This window comes from Miniopterus schreibersii (assembly GCF_964146895.1).
Source record: "Miniopterus schreibersii genome assembly, chromosome: 13".
NCBI lineage: Eukaryota > Metazoa > Chordata > Mammalia > Chiroptera > Miniopteridae > Miniopterus > Miniopterus schreibersii.
In genome coordinates, this window is record NC_138113.1 from 549061 (window position 1) to 572844 (window position 23784).

At 44.6% G+C, this 23784-nt stretch overlaps 1 protein-coding gene across 2 annotated transcripts in view; it reads right to left on the minus strand.

Annotated features, from left to right (window-relative positions):
• The window catches only part of MYT1L (myelin transcription factor 1 like), a 272855-nt gene that overhangs the window by 116466 nt on the left and 132605 nt on the right, over positions 1-23784 (minus strand). For both annotated transcript variants that reach the window (XM_081157325.1, XM_081157324.1), the window contains exon 3: positions 11167-11312. In XM_081157325.1, coding sequence (XP_081013451.1) covers positions 11167-11172 — 6 coding nt within the window. In that variant the 5' untranslated portion in view covers positions 11173-11312. The remainder of the gene's footprint in view (positions 1-11166; positions 11313-23784) is intronic.

Sequence of the window (23784 nt, forward strand, 5' to 3'; positions counted from 1 at the left end):
TCTCACCCAACGAATGAAGCCGCCTTCTAATTGGCGTCTCCACTGCCACTCCACCCATGACAGCCAAATCTCCAGGCTGTTTACGACGACGTTTTTTGTCTTTTACCCAATGTTTGCTGGACCAAACATGAGGAATCCCTGGGTCACAGCTCCTCACACTCCGGGGCCAAGTGCTAGGGGCTGCCTCCTTGCCGCAGGAGCCTGCAGGCGGTGTGGCCACCAGGTCAGCTGCTGGCCGCCCTGGTGGGTGCAATGACATGTGTCCCTGGTGTCACCCTTGTGAATTCTCTGGGAAGGAGGAAAGGGTTCCCAGTACCTACAGCTTGCAGCTTAAGCAGATGGTTTCAAGTGAGATATGCAGCTGTATCTCACCAAAATCTTTCATAACAACGTCTTCCTCCCTCAGCCATCACATGGTACCTGAGAACTGCAGGTTGTCTGACTGCAGATGCTCTTCCTGTCTAGGGAGCCTGTGCAGTAAACACGCTCAGTTCTCCCGAGGAAACGGCTTCACGCAGCCTCTCTCCGTCCCTCTAGCTCTCACCACAACCTTCACTTGCTTCAATCTCATTTGCAGATTTTGTTTGCAAGACCATAGTACTGCATCTTTGTGTCAACTCCAAAGAACAGTTAAAGGGAAGACAAGTTAAAATAACCCATGTGATACAAATTACATTATTTTTGTTCATCCTCACCGGAGGATATTTTTTCCATTGATTTTTTAGAGAGTGGAAGGAAGGGGGAAGAGACAGAGAGAGAGAAACATTTATGTGACAGACACTCCCACATGTACCCCAACCACTGCCGGGATCGAGCCTGTAACTGAGGTACACGCCCTTGGCCAGGATCGAGCCCAGGATCCTTCAATCCCAGGGCCGACACCCTCACCACTGAACCAAACCGGCCAGGGCCTACAAATTACATTTTATTAAGCAATTAAATGATTTCTGTACTCGAAGTCACACTGATGGTATTTATTTTCTTAGGAACCCTGTTCTAATATGTTGCCAACAATTAATGCTAAGCTGCAATGAGGATTCCATGAAATTGCTTATTATTTCCTTATTGGCTATCGCCACTGGCAGAAATAGAAAGGCTCCCCCCTGCTTCTGGCTCCCCTGCAATCCTCCCTGAGCTCTGAGAACACCAGAAGCCCAGGCCCTCGAGTCACCCACAGCTTTCAGCTCAGTCTCAAAGCCTCACTCTGCATCTGTCGCAGTCTGATCTCATTCTCACTCTTCATTCCTGAAATCACCCCAGCCAGCTGCGAAGTCCTGAGGCCGCCCACATTCTCTGCAGGCTCCTCCCAGCCTGCACCTTGGGGGCCCTTCATGTGGAGGCCTGCGGGGACACACATCCTCCGGCTCCTCCACTACACTTCCTCCATTTCCCTCAAACCCTCCAGCCTTGAGTCTTGCTCATCCAAGCCTCAGAGAGACTGCCTGTTGTTGCCCAAACCCGGGATCCCCCTCCCCCGAATATTTGTGCTCCTGGTCCACGGTCATGACTTCCAAAACTGCCTGCAACAACCCTGATGAGTTCTGCACCCAGGCCACCAACCCTGCCAACAGTCTCCTAACTCCAACAGCACACACTGCAAAGCTCACACACTGCAAAGCTCAGCGTGTGGTACCACATGGTGGGCAGTGGCAGGCATTCAAAGACAACAGAGCAGTCGGCAGGCTCTGACAAGTGCCAGGTTCTCCCATGAGATGCAGGTGGAATAAAGCCTGCGTTGGCCTTTCAGACGCCCTCTCAGAAAGGACTCTAATTCTCCTCTAGACATTTGCACTGTTATTACACACGGACCCACCAAGTGGCAGGGGCCAGTCTAGCCTGCCTCCCCGAACCCAATCCTAGCTTCCTATACAGGCTGGCACTTTAAAAGGATCGGTGACTGTAATCACTTTAAAAATAATTCAGCTCACAAGGACTCAGTGTTCTCAAACCCTCTACCCCCACCCCTATTCTGGGACGCAGCCCTGTTATCACTGAACAGAATGACATTCACAGCAGGTACAACTGACACATGGAGCCATGTTGGGTCGGCTGCACTAACTGGATCTGCACTTGCTAGGAGGATGGCACATGTAGGCAGTGCTGAAACATGTGGGTTCAGAACCCTGTTTGTGGTCCGTTTCCATGTAAACTGATGAGCGGTGGCAGCTCTAGGGAAGGCACGTGGTGATGCGAAGGAATGGCACCTTGAGCAAGAACACTGATAACAAATAAACGAAATGGGTGTTTTCTTCCCTTCCTGCACGTAAGAACATAAGATTTATGCAAGAAGCTCCCCTAGCACTCATGAGAGTTACGCATGCAAATCTCCCATGAAACGACAGGGAGATTGCCCTCATCCATCACTGCACAGCAGCAGACGGGGCTGCGGACTCCGTGCCTTCCTGGAAGTGCTGAAGCAGCGGCCTTGGAGCGAGGAGGCTCCTGCAGAGCCAGGCAGGGGGCAAAGCGCAGAGCAGCAGGTGGAAACAGAGATCAGTGCCCCACCCACCTGCTTGTGATGCACAGTATCAGCCAGAGAAAATGAACATCGGCTCACAGGATGGAATACGCTTCCCCTCCCAGTTCTAAATTCTCTCAGGAGAGCAAGCAAAGGGTCTTAAATAAGATCTCAGCACAACTGTCCCAGTTTTCCTGTCTTCTGCTCATGCAGTTGTCCTGTGCATGTCCCCGGAATTAGACAGACTGCCTCTTTTCCACATGGGCCTTTTGCTTTCTTGCCTCAGTGCCTTTGCTCATGCTGGTGGAACATTGTGTTCCCACCGCTCTCATGTTTACTGAAGTGCTTGGACCTCCAGGACACTGCCTTCCCTCCAAAACCCAGTCTGAGTCTTGCGCTGACATTGTTCCACCCTCTCCTGTACCATGAGTCAACCAGTCCACTCTGTCATTAACCTTTCGTGGAGCCCACATCACCTGCGGAGGGAGCACCTGGGCCTCAGGGCTGCAGCCCTCTTGTGTCCCTTTGGACCTTGGGTAGGCCCCATGCAGTGGCTCGCATGAGCATCAGGTGAATTAAATAGCATTTTAAAAAGGAATGCACATCTGCATGGGACAACACTCTAAGGTATCAGAGCATCTACTATGTGAAGAACTCTTCCAGCCCAGTCACCTAACTCCTTCCCTCAGAGGGGAGCTGTCCCTGCTCCCGACCTCAACGCACCACAAACATCGGTGTGGTCACTCTGAAAACACATGAGTGGTAGTAACACTACACCTACACACGTGGTTTTGCAATTTTTCATTGCACGATATGTATTTAGATAGGTTTAGATAAGCTCCCTCACTTAAAAAAATAACTGCTAGTGTTCCACTGCATGAATGCAACATAATTTATTTGACCAGTCTCCTGTGATACTTGTGTCCAAACTCCTGTTCTTACAAGTGAATAGTGTGCATAGTAATATCACCAACTCTTCTCAAATCCTTACTCTGTGACAAATGTCATTTAACCCACCCCATCCTCGTCACAACCCTCTGAGTTAAACATACCACGATTACCTGACACACAGAGAAGGAATTCGAGGCACCAGAGATCAAGAGCTGGTGCAGGTCATGGAGCTGGGCAGGTAGAGCAGAGGCCGTGCCCATTGTGAACTGCCCTCTTGCAGCTTTACAAGCATAATGCTGCTCACGTGTCCAGAGGTGTCAGCGCTGATGTGAAGGGCACACTCTCTCTGGGCTTCGCTGGTATTGCTGGTGACTGTCTACAACACTCCCCCAGTACTGCCACCACCCACCTGTTTGATTATTTCCCGCTGATCGGTGATTGATGCTATATCATTGTAGCTCTAATTTGAATTTATGACGTAATGAGGGTGAGCATCTTTTCTAATGTAAGAGCTCTTTGTACCCTATTTGAAATATCTTCCCATACCCTTTGTTCATTTTTAATTAATGTTTTGCTAATTTTAATATGCTAATAAGCTACCTATTTTTGCTATATTCAAATAGGGCTGTTTTTTCATTTGTTTGCTTTGTTTCTTAATGCAACACTAAAAATGCATACACTGAAGTTTCCGTCTTCTGCAAGTGATTCTGATGAGGGAAGGTTTACTCATTTAGCCTGTGTACTATCTATGTGTAAACTTAGCACCCTTTTCGAGGCTGTATTATGTTACTCATTATGCTTGAGAACATGTCTATTAATTTCTACCCACGAGTTCTACACTGGACTTAAATTGTTCATAAAAGCTACCTGTGAGATGAGGGCTGACACGACTTCTATCCTGGTCAGAGTGGAGCATGTCCACAGGCCAAGCAACACGACACACGAGACGACCACTGTACTTCTTGCTAAAGGAATAAAAAGAAAGTGCCTCCAGTGGCCCCTCTATCCCTTCCACCAATGTGGCTACATGAGCCCTCAGGCTGAGGAGAGAGTTTGTCTCACTACACGGTTGTATTCTTTGGCAAATACACTGTACGAGGCTTAGAACATTGAATCAATTTCCAAGTTTCCATTGTTCGGAAGGAAGTTCAACATACTATTCTTTCATGGTAACAGAAATTCCACCAACTACACACAGAAGGCACTGTTGACATCAGCAGACGCAGAGGCTTATTGTAAAAGCTTAAATGGAAGATGTTCCTAGATATTTAGCAGAATGTGCCTCTCCAAACTGATTAATGGTAGATCTTTATACATGAGATGGTGCAAAATCTTTTTATCAAAAAAAAATTAGGACCTAAGATAAGAATGTAAACTATTATTGGGGAAGAAATATGAAAATGGTAAACAAAGCCAGCATTTAGCTTAACCCACCACAGCACAATCTCAAGCAAGGCTGCAGGACACAGGTGGCTTACCAGCCACAGGTTTTAGCAGAAATTATATTTCTAGTCGCCAAAGGGAACTGGCAGAGGACCCTGCGCACGGTGTAGTGTTACCCAGAGGACCCCAGCCATAGGCCCCAGCACTGAGCCAACACTACATGCACAGCACCTGCATGGTAAATGGCTCTGCTTTCTGTTTTGAGAAGTTTATGACACAACCTGAGGTCAGAGGAACAGATACCAGTCATCTTAGGGAAGGCCTTGACACACGCCACTGTTCTACACCCCAGCACCTATACAGTAGGTCTGATGTGGCCGCGGGCTGGCAGGGCTGCTGGAGGGGTTCCCCGAATTTGAACGTGCAGCTTCAGCAAAATCCTGTGCTCTCTTGGCATCCGGATTTGGAAGGTTCCCTCATCCTGCTTCAAAGGGAAATAGGAGAAAATGGACTTCTAGCTCCGAACTCAGGTGTGGAAAACCCAAGTCATCCTGAAGCTCTCCCAGACCTGTGGGGTGTTAGGCATCGCTGAGGTCTCCCAACCGCACCATCGCCCACAATAAGCGCGCAGTGCGTGCACACACAGGAGGTGGCCACAGGACAGGCCTCCATCCACAGCAGCAGGACACCCCACAGAGCACAGAGAAGCTCCTTTCTGGTGACCTCCTGACTTCTATCCCCCAGGGGGATCCTGGGGGTCTGAAGCCCTTTATAATACATGGCTGCCCCAACATCTGAACCCCTCCAAGTGACCTAAGGCCCCACATGACCTTGCCTACACTCCAACTTCGCTTCAGTCAAAACACCCACTGACAGACATGATGCTCTCCACAAGGAGGGAAGAAATGCCATGATTTGCAATTTCCACCCCACTCCAGGTGCGCTCTTACTTTCCGTGAGAGCAGTGGGCCATGACTGGATTACAAGTCATGAGAATGCTAATTTCTACTATTTCCCACTAAATGCCAGAAAATTCAAAGCTCAGACTCTCTCATTATTTTTTACTGTCCATAATAGTTTGTAACATCACATTGCAATAGACATTGTTATGAGGAAGGGTAATGAAAGTCATAGACATATTTAAGCAATATGAATAAGTTACTATAAAAACAACTGAAAAACATTGTTTCATGATTTAGGGATGATCTTGACAAAAACATGACTCAAAATTATTTGGTTGCTTTCTGGGAAAAGGTATATGAATGGTGAACTACAAAGTTATATTAACGGCACGGAACCATTAGGAAAAATGATGTGATTTAGTGTCAACCTAGCAGTTTTACAAAGTCATGGTGTATGTGTATATATATGTTGTATATAAAATATATTTATATTTATACTATATTGTATATATTTATTTTCATATGATTTTATACATATTTATATACATGTGATATTAATATATTTACATATAAATGTATTTATTTATATTTTACCTGTACATATACTTGTATATATGTACATTTATGTACAGAGCATTTATATGTATCTATATATAAAACACATGTAAATACATTACACACACATCATGTATACTGTAAGTCACGTGGAGCAGACACAGTAGTAACAACATGTATGGTCTGCACAGAGCCCTGGGGACGTGGCAGTCACTCCTCCCGTAGTTAGAAACATTGACTTGGTGGTTAAAATGCCTACCTCAGGTTGAATTCTACTTGTGCCATTTACTAACTGTAACATTGGACACATTATTTATCTTCTGCTCATATGTCTCCTCTAATATACATTATTGATAAGAATAGTATCAATTTCATAGGAGTTTTGAGGACTAAATGGTATATGCTGAGTGGTACTTTCTAACCAAGCTTGGTACCGAGTGGATACTTACCAAATATTTAGCTACTATTATCATTATTTGTAGTCAATGTTCTTTACACGTAACCCACCTCATTTGATCTATATATAGCCTTTTTATTGCTATTTTTCAGAAAAGAAAAGTAAGATTTTGAGGGATTTGCCCAAAGGCATACAAATGGCTATTGGCTGTGCTGGGATGAACCTAATGGCATTTGTTAGCTGTTTCAAATAAATCTGTTTTGAAGGGTCAATGGCACCAAGTTGTAAAGTTGGAGCTGTGTCAGCAGCTTCCTCCTGGATGCACAGTACGCTTTTCTTTAGAACAGTCGCCATTCAGAACACAATTCATGGAGCTTTTTGGGAAGCAGATATTGATTTTATTTTAAGTAAAGTCTTTAGCATGGAAATGGGATGCAGAGTGTGACTTTCTCGTTGGGCTCCAGTTCAGAGGAAATTGGATTTCCTAGAGTGCCAGCTGCAGAGACTCCGCAGGTGCACACGGCTCAGCAATCAGTGGCTAATTGGGACACACTAGGACAAAAATGCCCTAAATCTAAATCTTGTTCTATGTCACTTCTGTTTCTCCCCCAAGAGCAAGGCACAAAGTCCTTCTTAACTGAGGATGCTAAGGGATGCGAGTTGCTGTGGACAGGACATGGAACACACTGGTCAGTGGGGAGCCACAGCAGGAAGACCTGGAGTGTGAAGGCCATGGGCCTGGGCTGCATTCAGCAGCTGCTGCTGAGTGATGGCAGTTGGTACTACAGGCCCTCCCACCTGAGCATTTCTGGTTCTGAGTCCTAATCTAAAGATCAGGACCAACAGAACAGTCCTAGGGACCTACAGTCTGCACAACTGCACAACAGCAGCTGAACACAATAACCTGGGTGCTGGAGACAGACAGGGTGGCGGCAGAGGAGTGGAAGCAGGTGATACTCCAGTTCTAGAACTGAGAGCACATACAGGATTCCCTGAGTGAACCTCCTGTTGTAGACTCCATCTGAAAGGGCAGTGAGACCAACAGGCTCCCACCCTGCCTTGCGTGCACCACAGGAGCCACACGGCACACGTCTCACTTTACAACACCAGACCCAAGTCACCAGGAATTAAGTCCTTTGTCCTAATATGCAGCTGCCTGCGCCAAGCGCCCACTGCGCCAAGTGCCCACTGTGCCAAGTACCAGCTGCCCATAGATCTGTGCCTGGACTCTTCCCATCTTGGGGTTTTGTATTTTTCTTCTACCTAGTCATTTCCAGATTTATCCATCTAATGAACTAATCTCTCAAGGTCCAGTTCTGGGGTCACCTCTGCTTCAAAGACACCTTTGACCCTGGAATCAGAGTTCAGGTCTTTGTGTGTCCCCCTAAATCACCTTGTCCAGACCTCTGCTGGTTCAGTGAGAAGTAATTGAGCACTGCCCAGGGGCAGGGAATGAGCTCTGGAAAACAGAAAAGGAACAAGGCGCAGATTCTGCTCAAAAGGGGGGAGCTGACAGGGACCAAGTCTTAGGTTCATTCAGTCTGTGGCTTCTCTGAGGGCAATGACCATCGCTTATTCATCTGTATTCCTCCAGAGACTAGAAGAGTTCCTGGCACAAAATACGTCCTCAGAAGAGCTGAGTGAATGGGAAGCAGATGGAAAGTGATGGGTGCACACTGCCTCCTTGGCGCCTGTGCCAGGACAAGGCAGCTGGGATCAAAGCCTTTTCTGTGCGTAACTTTTTGTCATATTGCATTCTAAGGCTAACTTCTGAATACTGACATTCAGCTCGGAAGTAGACTTGGATTAACAGCTGAAATTTGAACACTACTTGGAATTAATAGTTTGTGTCAAATTTATATCCCTCAATGAAATTCATTTCTGCCCTGCTGCAGACTACCTAAGCCTGCTTCAGGGGCTGTCTTGGCTACTTATTAATTATGTCATCGTAGTATATGCACTTAAGTCCTCTAATCTCCCCTTTACTGACCCCTGAAGTGGGAAGAATTGCTCAGACTCGCAGGGTTTGTGGGACTGCAGTCGTGTCCAGGACTGGCACACATGGCAGGGTGCAGTCAGTGATAGCTCTCGTCATACCAACATGACACAGGACGGTGGTTACCCACACCTCAGTAGTCCTGTGCCTTCTGACATCATTAATGCTTATCGTCATTAATACAAGCATCTGAGTGCTTGTATTCTAGTCTCTCACAAGAACAATGACACTTCAGTGCCAGAGAGGCTTCGCTTGATAGCAGAGACCGTGTGAAATGGTCCTGACACCTGGGGCTTTCTACCAAGGAGTTACGGCTGGAGAAGAGAAGCCTTCAAAAGGCAGAGTTCTAAGGAATTAAACTGAAACTCTATCTTCATCCTCAGTGCAGGTTTCATAAAACTCTGCATTCAACATTCTTATACAATTACTTATTTCTACCACCATACCAGGCTCAGAAAAAACTAATAAAAATCTGAATTAAAACTGAAAAAAAGAATTAGTTAAGGTATGGTCCGTGTTCAAATCAGATAGGAAAAACCTCTATTTCTATTTCATTAAGAAACTTTGTCATGGGATCTATAAATTCAGTGCAACCCCCAACAAAATCCCAATGTCAGTTTTGCAGAAACAGAAAGATCCACCCTAAAATTCACAGGGACTCTCAAGGGAGTCCCCAAAGCCAAAACAACCTTGACGAAGGAGAGCAAGTGGAGGTTTTATACTTCCTGGTTTCGGAACTTACTATGAGGCTATGGCAATCAAAACTGTGTGGTACAAAAACAGACAGAGAGAACAATGGAACAGAAGAGAAACCCTACAAATAAACACTTTGACAAGGGTGCCAAGACCCTTCAATAGGGAAATGACAGTCTTTTCAACAAATGGTGCTGAGAAAACTGGATATTCACATACAAAGAATGAAGTCTGACCCTTAACTTACACCATATAAAATATAAAAACTAAAAATTAACCCCAAATAGATGACACCATAATACAAGAGTTAAAATTCTAAAACTCTTAGAAGACAAGACAGGAAAATCTCCGTGGCTCTGGACTTGGCGATGATTTGTTCAATGTGACACCAGGAGCACAGGCAACAGAGTAAAACCAGGTGAGCTGGGTCAGAGCTAACACTTGTGCACATCAGTGGACATCAGCAAACAAGTGGAGAAAGGACCTGCAAATCATCTATCTGGTGAGGGGTTAATATCCAGAATATATAAACCACCCTAAAACTCAACAACAATAATAAAATAACTCAATTAAGGCAAAGGACTTAAGCAGAAAATTATCCAAAGAAGACACAGAAATGGCCCAAAAGCGAGCAAATCAAAACCACATGAGGTACCACTTCATACCTGTTAGGATGGCTACTAAGAACAGAACAGAAGAGAACAGAGAGCAGGCATTGGTGAGGATGTGAAGAAATTGGGAGCCTTGCACACTGTTGGTGAAAATGTAAAATGGCACAGCCACCATGGAAAACAGTGTGGCAGCTCCTTAAAAAATTAAAAACAGAATCACCACATGGCCAAGCAACCCCACTTCTAGGTATATACTCAGTATTGACGAAGGGACTCAAACTGAAAGCAGGTATCCATACACTCGTGTTCACAGCAGCATTACCAAAACAGCTAGAAGGTGGAAGCAACACCAGCGTGCATGAACGGACGAACAGATAAACAAAATAGGGTCCATCCAGACAATGGAATGCTATTCCGCCTTAAAAAGGAAGGATATTCTGACACATGCAACAACATGGATGAACCTTGAAGATATGCTAAGTGAGATAAGCCAGTCACAAAAACACAAGTACTGTGTGGTTCCACTCATATGAGGGCCCCAGAGTTGTCAGATTCATGAAGACAGAGAGTGGAATGGAGGCTGCCAGAACGTGGGGAGCAGGGAATGCGGGGTGACTGCTTACTGGGAAGAATGACAGTTTGGGAAGATAAGAAAGTTCTGAAGAGAGGTGGTGGTGATGCTCACACAGCTACCACTGGACTGTACACATAAAAATGACTAAAATGGTAAACTTTATGTTATACACATTTTATGACAATTTAAATAATTTTTTGAAAAGAACACCTTAATAACCTGAAGTTCTGCAAGAAGCATGGCTCCCAAGATCCACAGTGGCACCAAGGGAGATTCATCAACAGTAACTGACAGCAACCTAGGAGGATTTGGGCTATGCAAAAGAAGCCCTAATTAAAGACCTGATTAATTTCCTTAAAGATACAATGTCCCTAAATAGAACTAAGTGTAGAAATAGAGTTCTGATTTTAAAGGGGCTTCTCTACAACTGTCAAAGGGTGAACAGACCTACTCCTATGGCTATGAAATCATTTCTGGGAGATGTAATTGGGTAATAGGAGGCTACCCGAGAATATGTTTAGAAATGGATTACAAATCTGACTTTATGTTGAGTTTCTTAAAATTAAGGGACACTGTGCTCTTTGGCAAATAAAAAACCCAAAATTCATAAACCCATCTTTATATTTTTTCAAAGTAAGATATTTTAAGGCAAACAGACCAGACATTTGTCTGCATGCAAGTCTGGAGTGGGACATGGGATCATTACCTTCATGTGTCTCCTTGAGCAGCCATACGTATATGGGACCCACCAGAACCTTTCTTGACAGGATGTTGTTGATAATTTGAGAGAGATAAATACTTGGTTGGATTTAACAGCTACATTTTTGTCTCTTCCATCAGATGTGGGTCACTCTAGAGAAAAAGAAAAATGCAGAGAAATGAGGTTGATATTCACAATGAAATACAATTCCTACATGGGGGAAGTGAGTCTCAGGGAGGTTTGCACTGGAAGACAGTGGGGTTAGAATAATCAGACAGAGAGCACAGGCCCACGCAGATGCCCCAGGGAGGGAGGTAGGAGATACTACCTCCAATACATTTCTGATAAGTAATCAATTACAGAAAACTCCTTTAGAAAACTAAATCACCGTGACATGAAAACTACACAAAACTATAAGCATATTCTTATAAGAGTATGAGGAAGAGTTATTTTGTGATTGAGTCTAAGTACTAAGGCAAATGAAACACTTAAGAGGCCAGTCAGAGAAGCATGAGTGTGTGTCTGTACATAGACACGCAGCTTGCATCACCAGCAGGTTGTCGTGCGTGTTTTGATTTTGTCTTTCTCTTCCACAGAGACAGTAAGTAAGCTGCAGTCCTTTCCATCTAAAAGACTGTGGAGCATGTTAGTTGCTAATTAAAAAAGAAAACAAAATACAACCTCTTAATAATTTAAATTTTTATTTGTTATAACTATAAAGCAACACCCAAATATAGTGTCTAAAATGGGCCTTCTATATAATCTTCTACTATTAATATCTATATAGTGGGCATGGTTATTTTTAATACATTCTGAGATATTACTAACTTGGCTAAGAATGATTCAATATAGTGGTTTTACGAAAATGCAGGTTAATTCTCACCATATGAAGAACATCAAATAGACAAATTTAAATAAATCTTATAAATGAGCCAACATAAAGCAAAACAATGAAGTGACTGAGGGTACATGAAGAGGACCTGATGTTAAAGAACAGAACCGCTCCATCTGACATACTGCCAGCACTGGGTTAAAAAAATCACACTTCTGTAAAATATTATTTACACAATGTTGTACTCATCTGGTAACCCTAGAAATTCACCTCTACCACTTTGGGCATTACATAACGTTTTCTAGGCTGATCACAGCAGCCACTGTCATGTGGGGGAGTCCTCATGGTTCTGGGAAGAGATCACAGAGAAAGACCTAAAGACACTCATGCTCACCCCTGAGGGGCAGGCTGGTGTCCTCACAGCAGATGTCTGAAAACAGTCAGGTTTTTCACTGAAGTGTTAATAAGTATCTACAAAACATAACTCTGTGGACAAAATGACAGGTTACCTGATGTGTGCCCATACCCCACACACACGTTCACCAGTCAGGGAGCTGAAATATCCTTCTCATTCCCCACATGGAGCACTGCACCCCGCTTTCATCTTTTCATGGAGGCTGCTCCTCCAAATGTCACCATCTCTGTCTTCCCATCCTTGGGTGACAGGCTCCTTTCCTAGTTCCCTTGAGCTCACCCACAGACACAAGGCACCTGCCCCTCTTTTGGAAGAAAGCTCACTAGGGGAACTGTTAGGAGAATCTGTTCTCCAAGGTGCATTTTCATCTGGAGTCACTCATGAGCTATAGATGAAAAAGTCACTGCCAAATGGATTGCAGGCTAAACACTCTTGCAGGGCATAGGATGCTTCTTACAAACATATACATATATTCTCACTTAAGACAACTGATATGTACATACAAATTTCTTTTTAAAAGGAGCATTTTTAAAAACAGAATAAGACAGCCCAGCTGGCGTGGCTCAGCGGTTGAGCATCGATCTAGGATTCAGGAGATTGAGGTTTGATTCCTGGTCAGAGCACATGCCTGGGTTGTGGGCTCGATCCCCAGTAGGGGGCGTGCAGGAGGCAGTTGATCAATGACTCTCTCATCATTGATGTTTCTCTCTCTCTCTCCCTCTCCCTTCCTCTCTCTGAAATCAATAAAATATATTTTTAGAAAAATAGAATAAGACGAGCTGAGCTGATTACTCTTAACAAAATACCTTCACTCAGTGGCTTGATCTCATAAGACATCCCCTTTCCTAGTTTAGACACATAGTGAAGGGCTCCACCTATGGTTCTGGCTGCTCTCAGTTTCCTGTAACAGGCACTGTTTGTGGTAATTTATCATGGAACCCCCGGGATGGGCTCTTAAATGAATGTTTAGTGGGAGGTGAGTTACAATCACACTAGCCAGGCGTGGTCTGCCAGGCTACAACTATCAGCCCTCAAGATGAACAACAGAAGCATCAATTTTTAAAAAATGTAATATGCATTTCATCAAAGTTATACATACACGTAGTTTAAGGATCAAATAGCTCTGTATGGCTTGTTATGGAAAATAATGCTCCTCAAATGTCACCTATTCTATTTCCAGCTCCCAGAGGGAAAGACTATCCACTCTTCGGCCATTTCTGTTGGCAGTGACCTCCAAATCCCTAAGCTATGTCCCACCAGGAAGCATCTCTCCGTGAACTGCCCACTGCGGAGCACAGGGCGTGGTGTTCTAGCATACGTCCCCTGCCTCTCCATCCACACACTTTCTGCCCCCAAGATAGTTACACTGACTAATACCATTAGATTGATAATGGTATTCTGTTGTCACAATATGAAAGCGCTGTTGACAGAGGACCTTATATTTCATTTGTTGACAACTGTGATGGACACTCACATACTCTTCTGTGAGAGTCATGACTTGCTCCCCAGACTCTCTCCCAATTGAATAGTCTCCTCTCATCACAGCAGGCATATTAGGTGTCACCTTGGTGCCCTGGCTAAAGTCTCAGCAGAGCTGTCAATATGCTCCATCTGGCCTGGTTCATGCTGGGGTCCCCTGAAGATCTCAGGACGACCCCCTTCACCAGCACCCCAGGTTGTCTGGCAGCCCATCTGCTGTTTACTGCATCCCATGGCTCCTCTCTTGGATGAAGACATCATCCCACAGCTTCCTAAGGGAAGGTTCTTGGGAGATCATTTTTTAACTATGTCTTTAATATTTGTTTGAGTAAAACACAGAGATTGGGATAATCCTCCCTCAGTGTCTGAAGGCTTCACTCCACATCTGTCCATCAGGAGAGTTCTCTGTATGAGTCTTCTCCCCTAGAGGCTGACTCCACCTTGCCGGAACACGCTGTTCCATGTTCTCAGATGTCCCAATGATGGTGGGTGTGCTTTCACCCATCATGCTGGGGCCCCTAGAACTTTCAGGGACATTCTCTTCACTCCTCCCTTAGGGTCTCTTTCCTCCATTCTCCCTGCTCTCTTCCTGGAGCTTGTTATTCAGATGACGGTCTTACTGGAAATAAGCTCTAATTTCCCTGTTTTATAGCTTTGTCTTTTTGTTCTGGCTAGTTTCCTGTATTTTACCTTCTCACCCTTGTAGTGAGATATTTAAACTACAAATTTTACACTCATATTTTTTCTTCCAAGTGGCCTCTGGGTTATTTGAATCTTCCTCTCCCTCGTCTACTTAGAGGGTACTCTGTTTTTGTTAAGTGCAATAGTTTTCTTCCACAGCTTTGAGGAGGTTAATGTTTCTTCTTTCTTCTTGTATAGCTTCTATTTCCTCCAATTTCCTTTTTCCCTGTTCTTCTGTTTGTTTTGTTTTTTCTTACTAAAGGATTTGTCAGGCATCCGGAGATCCTTGGCTGGCTGCTCAGACCTACAGTACTGGACCGTCTCCTGGAAGCCTGGTCCATGTGGGCAACGCCGCACAACCTTGGGCTTCTGTGCAGCTGCTTCGATGGGGTCGGGGGTTGGGATGCCCAAACAGCCCCATGCAGTTAATGCTTAGCCAGACAGCATTGGGATCCCACACTTCTACTCCCAAGCTGGTGTCCTTGGCAAGTGACTGCATGTTTCTCTACACCATTTCCCTGGTTTGCAAAGTGGTGACGAATGATCTGTTAGCTACTCGTTTACAGCCTTTCATCATAGAGTCCTTTCTTGGCCACTCCACACTAGAGAAATATAATTTAAGGTTAGTTCTTAGAGATTCCAAGATGGCGGCAGATTGAGTGGAAACTACAGTGACACTCTCCCAGGAACAAACTGCAATTACAACTAAAATATAGGAAAATCATCCCAAATAATCAACGGAAGATGAGCTGGAGAGCACCCTCACAACCAAGAACCTAAAGTGGAGACCACATAGAGATGGGTAGGAATTACAGAGGCACGAGAGGGCTGGCTGGGCTCCCACAGGCAGCAGCTGAAGGTCTGGAGGGAGATCTCAGCTGTGGGGGGTTCCCACTGAGGACTCTGGGGCCTCAACCCCCGGTGGGGCTCCCCAGACCAGAGCACCAGAACTCATTTCAGATGGGTAAACAGAGCCTGGCTGGGAGTGTAAAAGCAAATGCTAGAGAAACCCTAGAGAACTGGACAGTATAACACTGGTCTCTGGAAAGCTGGGACATTTTCCTGGGTATCTAAAAGACTGCTGCAATGCACAGAAAAGATGTCCAGGAAAGACATGGGGGAAAAGGCACTAGTCACTCATCTCTGGTGACCTCCAGGTCCTAAGCAAGCAGGGAGTGAGAGTGAGGCTGTCTTGTAAAAGGCCTAAAGTTTGAAGGTACACCTCTCATACAGATCCCCTTGGCACAGGGTAGAAGGTATTCACACAATGTATTTAGGAAAATCTGAGCCATCTACTAGTTTATACTGATCAGTTGTAACACCTAGGAAACAAGGCATAAAAACAAGCATGAATATGCGCAAAACCTCCAAGAACTTAAAAAAAAGATAGCTAAGAACTCAGTGTCCACACAATGTATTTTGTATTTGGTATACAACATGTACAGAATTTAACAAAACAAGTGCAAGATATATAAGCTAAAAACTACAAAATATTGTTTTAAGAAATAAAGGATCTAAGTAAATGGAAGGACACCTATGTTCATGGACCAGAAGATTTATTATTATTAATACAGCAATACTCCCCCAAGTGACCAACAGATTCAGAATACTCTGCCAAAGACCCAGCTATTTTTTTTTAATGAAATTATCAAGTTGATTCTGAAATTTACATGGAAAAGAATTCAGAATAAGCAAAACAATCTTGAAAAGGAAAAACAGAGCTGGAGAGGTCAAATTCCCTGATTTCAAAACCTACTATAAAAAAAGACAAAAGCAAAAAGCAGCAGTAACCAGGACAGCACAGTGCTAGCGTAAGCACAGACGTGTAGATCAATGGTACACACTTGAGAATCCAGAACAAACCATCACATTTTCTCGGTGTCTTGAGACCTTCCAGGTGTGTTCTACCCTTTGACCTGTTGATCAGGGAGTCACTTCTGCTTCCACCAAGATTAAACTGAACGCTGTGGGTAAGTCCCGCCCTAGGACTGGATGCTTCAACTGTGGACCCATTTGTTTTTTCTCATTTTGAAAAAAAAGTAGAAATGATAAGAAATTATAAAGACTCTGAAAGGTTCACGGCAAACATCTCAAAATGGAATCTCTTCAGGACAATTAGTGCAAAGGAAAATAAGCGTCTCAAGGCCAATGCCCAACACTTGTCCTGCCCGCTCAGGGGAAGACTTTACAGACTCATTTACACCCAGGCTTCCAGCTGTTATTTAGTGTGTGAGAAAGCGGGGTGCAGACATTTACTCACTAGAACCCATTTTGCTTCATTTTAAGCTCTGATTAAACTATCCTAACACAGAGTGAAAACGGTATAGCCACTGTCTACAACTAACCCAAGTTTGCTGCATAGGCTGCCAGTGTCAAAGGGTGCCCCTCCCCTGCTGGAAGTCACTGCATGGAGCCCTGTAGCTGAGCAAGGAGTTTTATTCTTACACAGCTCTCAGCAGGACTAGGAATCTTCCCTTATTTACACAGGTTATTCCACTTTACTTTCTTCCAGGAACTCTGCGTGGGCAGGCTTGGCTATCTGCATACATGGGCATCTTAGAGCCTGAGGAAGTTGAAAAGGCCCAAGATCAGAGAGGAGCACCAGCATCTTCTGAGTGGGTCAAGGATGCAAAGCCCTGTCCATCCTCACTTGGACCAGATGTCAGGTCAGACAGGAGGCTGATGGTGACCAGAAGGCTGGGCTTCCCTACGTGTCTGTCTCAGGGAAGGGACTGATTGCAAAAGGTGGGGAAAGTCTGTTCTAGTTTTTGAACTGAAGTTTAGAATAGGGAAGGATTCATTGCAGAACTAGTGGGAGAGATGGCCCACAACAAGGATCCTCCACGGAGACCCCCTAGACTGTTAACAGTGGACACTGTCCATGGACGACGGCGGCAGTGCAGGCATTCTGGTGTTCTGATGACATCAAGGAACAGAGGGGTCTCTCCTCCCCCTCGCCTCCTACTGGCATATACATCAGTAATAAGCAAGCCCCCAAGAACTTAGACAAAAATACTTGAGAAAAAGGAGGGCAGGGGCCCAGCAGGATGGGAGCTAGAAATAAAGTTTATAAAACAATATTATAATACTTGCATACACACAGAAGAGACCACTGAATTCACTTTTTATTTATGTGTATTAAAATCTGTTTCTGGTTATCACCTCCACTGGCACCATTTCTGTCCTTGGCATTCACTCTGGCTATTCTCAATCAATCTATACTGATTAGTCTCTTTAAATTAAGTCTGGGCTCAAAACTCATACAGGGAAGTACAACTAAAATACTGCCTCACATTTCCACATTGACCCTAAGACTAGATTAAATGCTGACCTAATTTAATAATGTCTTTGCCACCCTTTTGATAATAAAGAAAAGAAACGTAAGTACAACAGCACACAGACTTAACATTCAGCATCCAGGCTACCTGGAGCATGGCATCCTCATTGCCCACACTAGTTTCTAGATCAGATGGCGCAAAGATTCCACACCTTCAGAATGCCTGTCTGGTGACATTATCTACTGCCCTTCAGTAGAATTGGATATAGAATCATTGTAATCTTAAAATAATTCCTAATTAAATTTTATTGGTATTTTGTACATTATACTCATGTTTCCATCAGAGTGAGAGACTAGTGTGTCATTTCCAAATGGTCAGGCACGAAAGCTTCACTGTCAAGAACCCTACCCTCCTGTGCCACGTGCTGTTCATGCAACCAAGTGCTGGCTGCTCAGCCCATGAGCCCCGTTTTTAATATATATAAAATGAAATTTCAATCATAAAGTAACTGTTGAGTTCTCCCAGGCATTAAAGCCATCCATAGGGTTGTTCAAGGATTGAATGCAATGTCAGGTGGGAGAGGGGTAGGGAGATGGGTGAAAAGGGGAAGGAATTAAGTAGCAAAACTTGCCAGTTCTAAGAACAATCACGAGGATGCAAGTACGGCACAGCGAACAGAGAGAGTAATGTAATAACTAGGTGTGGTGTCAGATGGGGACTAGACTCATTGAGGGGATCATTTCCTAAGTTATGTAAATGTTTAATCATGATGTTGTATACACAAAACTAAAATGATATTGTATGTCAACAGTAATTTAAAAGAAAATTTTTTAAGAGAATGTACTTAAAGTACTTCATATAGCCCTGGCAGATTTGACTCTGGTTAGAGCGTCGGCCCGCAGACTGAAGGGTCCTGTGTTCGATTCCGGCCAAGGACAAGTACCTCGGTTGCAGGCTCCATCCCTGGCTTCAGTTGGGGAGTGTTCAGGAGGCAACCAATCAATGTGTTTCTCTCACATCAATGTTTCTCTCTCCCTCCTTCCCACCCACTCTCTCTGAGAAGCAATGGAAAAATATCCTCAGGTGAGGATTTAAAAAGTACTTCATATAACGTGCTTGGGACCACACTTGCCCCATAAATTGTAAAATGGCAGCAATTACGGAAGTGCTTATGGGAGAGGATCACAAACACCACCTTTCTCCAGTAGCAGGGTCTGTGACTAGGTCTCTCCGTTCCAGACACATCAGTGGTTCCTGACTGCCAGGCAAATTAAGCACATGTCTTCATCCTGCCCATACACCCTTCCCTGGGTACTGTATCTAGAAAACCTTCCTCGCCCCCCCAGTGCTGTCATTTCATTTCATCTGAGTGCCTACAGGCAAGTGCGTACACCACTGTGACCCTGTTCCACAGCCATTCTATGCTGTGGCAGCCTCCCCAATCTCAAGAAATCTCATTTGTGCAAGACCCTGGCAAAGTGACACCTATGTAGTTGGTGATCAGTAAATGCCTGACTAAAACTGTTATGAGAATTATAGTTCACTCATTAGCCTGAGACTCACTGATGAAACATATCTATTTTTTAAAAAAATTTTTATGGTTAAGTTGTTTACATGGTTTGAAACTGAAAAGTAACAGCGATCACCAAGAAAAGCCTTCCTTCCCAGGCTCATCATCTGCTCCTCCTCAGCTTCCTGCGTGTACACACACTGTTCCTGGTTTCTCAGGGTCCTCCCAGAATGTCTCTGCACATCCAAACAAAAGGGACCGTCCTCCCGTAGATGACAGAATGGTGGTCTGCTGCACGCTGTTCCGTTCAGCTGCCGGCACCTTCACTGAATGTGCATCTTGGAATATGCACATTCAGATACTCAGGTACACACACTCAGGGATCTGATCAGTCCCCCCAGAGCACTGTGCTCTGGCAGGTTAGGCTGATTGCCCAGGGTCATGAAGAATATGGGCAGTTTAAAAATAAATTATATTAATATCATAAGGTCGTAAAGTAAAAAATACCTTAAAATCCCTGCACAAATGAATATGCTGCACACGGAAATGTGAGACCAGCATCCGTGTGTCTTGTGCTAATTGAGAATTCCTTCACAGCAGAGCCTTCTGTTGCTATGGACACCATCCCCAAGAGGAGGTGTAGAAAATTCCTCCACACGTTCACATGTGCCAGAGAAAGTCTGCATATCTCCCCATTAATTCTCAAAGAAATCTCTGCATGTGGTGACTTACATGTGAGGATTTAGATGCTTGGGGTGAAAAGCCCTCACCCATCACTGCAACAAAGAAGCCATGAGACAAATATATTTACAATGGCCTTCACAAGCAACCACATTTTAAAAATTAATCACCCCTCACAGGCCAAAATGAGCTTATCCCTGCTGGTGCCAGGGCCCCTCTGCAGGCTCAATCCTTGCTTGTCCTCAAAGTAATGCAGCAGGTTCCGTGATATCCCGTGAGTGGTGTGCCATTCTCCACTCAGCACTGTCTGCTCTCTCCCAGCGTGGAAGTTAGCCTGGGGTGCCCAGGGGTCGACTGCATGGCCACGCCACTGGGAAGGGATGGCCTCTGAGTGGTGGCACAGCCATCAGCCAGCCAGAAGATAAGGGCGCCATTCGACACGCTGAGTGCTGCAAGGTTAGGTTAAAGGACCACTAGGTTAGTAGTTCCGGAGTGTCCTCACCATCTCCCTCAACAACAGCCTCTGCTGTGCACAGGGGTTTGGTGGAGGCACAACAGACTCCCCAGCATTTATGCAAGAGACAAGCCAAGCCCAGGACACCCTCCTCCCTGGCCGCCCCACTCCCACCCCTTTCTTTCATGGCCTGTGAGCAGTTGCTTTTTTCATGTGTTCACTATGCTCTTATTTTTTGATTTTTTCTTATTACAAGGTGCTAATTTATATATTTTTTTACAAAGATTTTTTTAATTGATTTAGAGAAAGAAGAATGGAGAGGGAGAGAGACAAAGAAACATCAATGTGAGAGCAAAACATCAACTGGCTGCCTCCTGCAGGCCCCCTACCGGGGATCAAGCCTGAAACCCAGGCTTCTGCCCTGACCAGGAATCCAACCAGCAACCTTTCTGTGCACAGGACAATGCCCAACTGAGCCACACCAGCCAGGGCAACAAGATGTTAGTTTATATTTTTGAGCAAGACTGTATCAGTGGGGGCTGGGTTAACAGTGATTAGACAACATTTTCCCTGTAGAGTTTTCAATTCTTTTTCAAAGGAAGGCATTATATACTCTTGAGAATTCCTATGGATCACCTGCTCCCAGGATGCAGCACGTGTTGTGGACACTGTACTTCCTACTACAGGAGGAACCAAAGCAAACCTCGCACTGGTTTGCCAGGCAAATGTTGTTGTGTTGGGTGCTCTGGGTTGGGGTGAAGGAAGGCGGCAATTGGGACTGGCTGAGATGAGTTCCACTGTTACAGACCCTGTGAGTGTGGGAATGGTTTTTGCACACCTCAGTCAAAAGCAAATTCCACCAGGTTCTCCCTGGAGCCAACCCAAACCTTCAGATGATGGCATCACCTCTGATCAGTCTTGTTCAATTAGCAGCTTTCAGTTGCTTCTGTGGGATCGTTTTAAGGGAGTTTAGAATTTCTGATACTAACACAACCTGAGAGTCTTTAATGTAGTATAAGACTTTTTATTAAATGATAAAAATGAAAACTAATTATGCTGTTCAAGTTATATTAAAACCACATTATCCCCTCAAAATAGGTACAGCTGGGACAAATAACTGATAAGCTCAAAGTGCATAAAAGAAAAAAGGAGTCAACTAGCAACCAAACCAAACTAATGCGCCAGCACTGTGACAAGTGTCAGTGCCTCACTATCAACCACAGACTCTGAGGATGGAAGGAGGGCCACTGTGAATCACAGCAAGGTTCTGGGCCCAACCACATCAGAGATAGGATCAGAAAATTAAAATTTCAAGTAAGAACTAAGTAATACTCTAAGGGGGAAACCAGAAGGGCAAATGCAAATGGCATTGTAAGGAGTGGACACTGCAGACACTTGGCAGATTCAGTGTCTCAGAGAAACCCCACGTCAGCAGCACTGACATGAAGCTGGCTCCCCAGGGCCCATGCAGACATCACAGACCTTAGCCTTTGCGGTTATGTGCTGACACCTCCTGCCTGCCATGACCTCTGTCTAGTGTGTATGGCACCCTTCTGCTGTCATAACCATCAAGCCTCTGAGTTTAACTTACGGAACACCTACCCCAGGCGTCAGTCCACTGGGCACAGTTCTCCCACGTACGAGATCCTAGACGGAAGACTTCAAGGGTCCTCGACGGCCGGGCAGGAGGGCCGTGGAGATTTCAGTTCTGTGTCTGGAGGAATTACTACAGCTCCTCAAGTCCACCCAAAGCTCTCAATCCTTAGCAACTATTATTTTCCCTGAGGGAGAAATCTTCCCACTCCTGAGGAGAATCGCAGGTCATTCCACCCAATTATAACATCCTTCCATTGGAGACATCAGATTATTACTGGAAAAGAACATACTGGATCATAGTCATAACCCCTTTTACTATTGGAAAGTTAGCTACTTATTTTCTCATATTCTGTAATGTCATGTACTTTTATTTATTGATAACTTATTTTATACCTAAGACAAGAATGACTCAATCTTCAGAAAATGTAATTTAATGTAGCTTTGCGAAAGTTCCCATGTAAAAGCAGCCGAAGTAAATAAGCATGTGGCTGTGGACTGGGAGGGTCTGAGGCCTCGTGGCTCCCGCTCTGTGCTCTGGTAGGTGCAGCCCACATCAGGGACTGCACAAGGAGGGTGTGTTTTCTGCTCCAGGAGCCTCTGTCTCTGCGTAGTGGCAGGAGCAGTGTGATGAACAAAGCCTCAGGCCCACCAGGGTGCGTGAGGTCTGTACCTCCCTCTGTTGGCGTGAATTTGGGAGGAGTGATAAAACTTTGTTAATCTCCTCTTCATTTACGCCCAAGGCAGATGAGTAATTGTTGTTTTTAATGTGTTCACTAGGTTCTTATTTGTGTTTTGTTTTTTCCTTATGACAAGATGCTATTTTCTTAAGGAAGACTGTGTCAGTGGGGGCTGGGTTAACAGTGATTAGACATTTTCCTTTCCGAGTTTTCAAATCTTTTTAAAAGTAATGCATGCTACACCCTCGAGTATTCCTTACGGATCACTTTTGTACTTTTACGTATTTGCAAAATGAATAGATGTAGGGAGAGGTAAACTGTTCAGAGATGCTTGCCAGATCTGAGCACCCCAACAAATCACCCTAAGAGATAGCATGGGATAAAGGTGGAATTTTGTGCGTGCCTTATGTGGTTTATTTCAGGAAAAACAATGAATTTCAGTGAAAACATTAGGGTAGATATATGTGGTGCATTTTTATGTCAAGGAGAATGTGATTCATTATGGTAACTAGGGTCTGTGCCCATCTTTAAAGCAATTCTTGGTTGAAACCAAAGCTAAACACCTTCAAATGGAGAGCCAACCCTCTGATTTGTGTCACGTGGCCAGGGCAGAGGAGTTTAGGGTAGAGAGTGGAGCCCCATATGGCTGGTGCAGCAAGTGTGGTTTAAACCTTCACAGGACTGGCGAAAAGCCTCAAGGAGGACACCACGCATCTGCTTCCTTTGCAAACCTCTCATGTTTTTGTTTGTTTGTTTAATAGGGGAATATCCTAGAGAGAGCCAGATAAAGGGTTTATTGTAAATGGCTGCCTTTTTTTCTTTAAACTGGGCTGTATAGTCAGTGTATGCTCTATAAATAAGACCCTGATTAAAATAAAATCTATCTCCATGAGTGAAACCCATCATGTTCATAACTCCAGGACTTCAACAGCTGCACTTAAGTATTCAGAACATGTCTCTCAGTTTCTTGAAAACAAACGAAATATGAGCACCAATGCCATAGGTACCTTACAGCCATTTC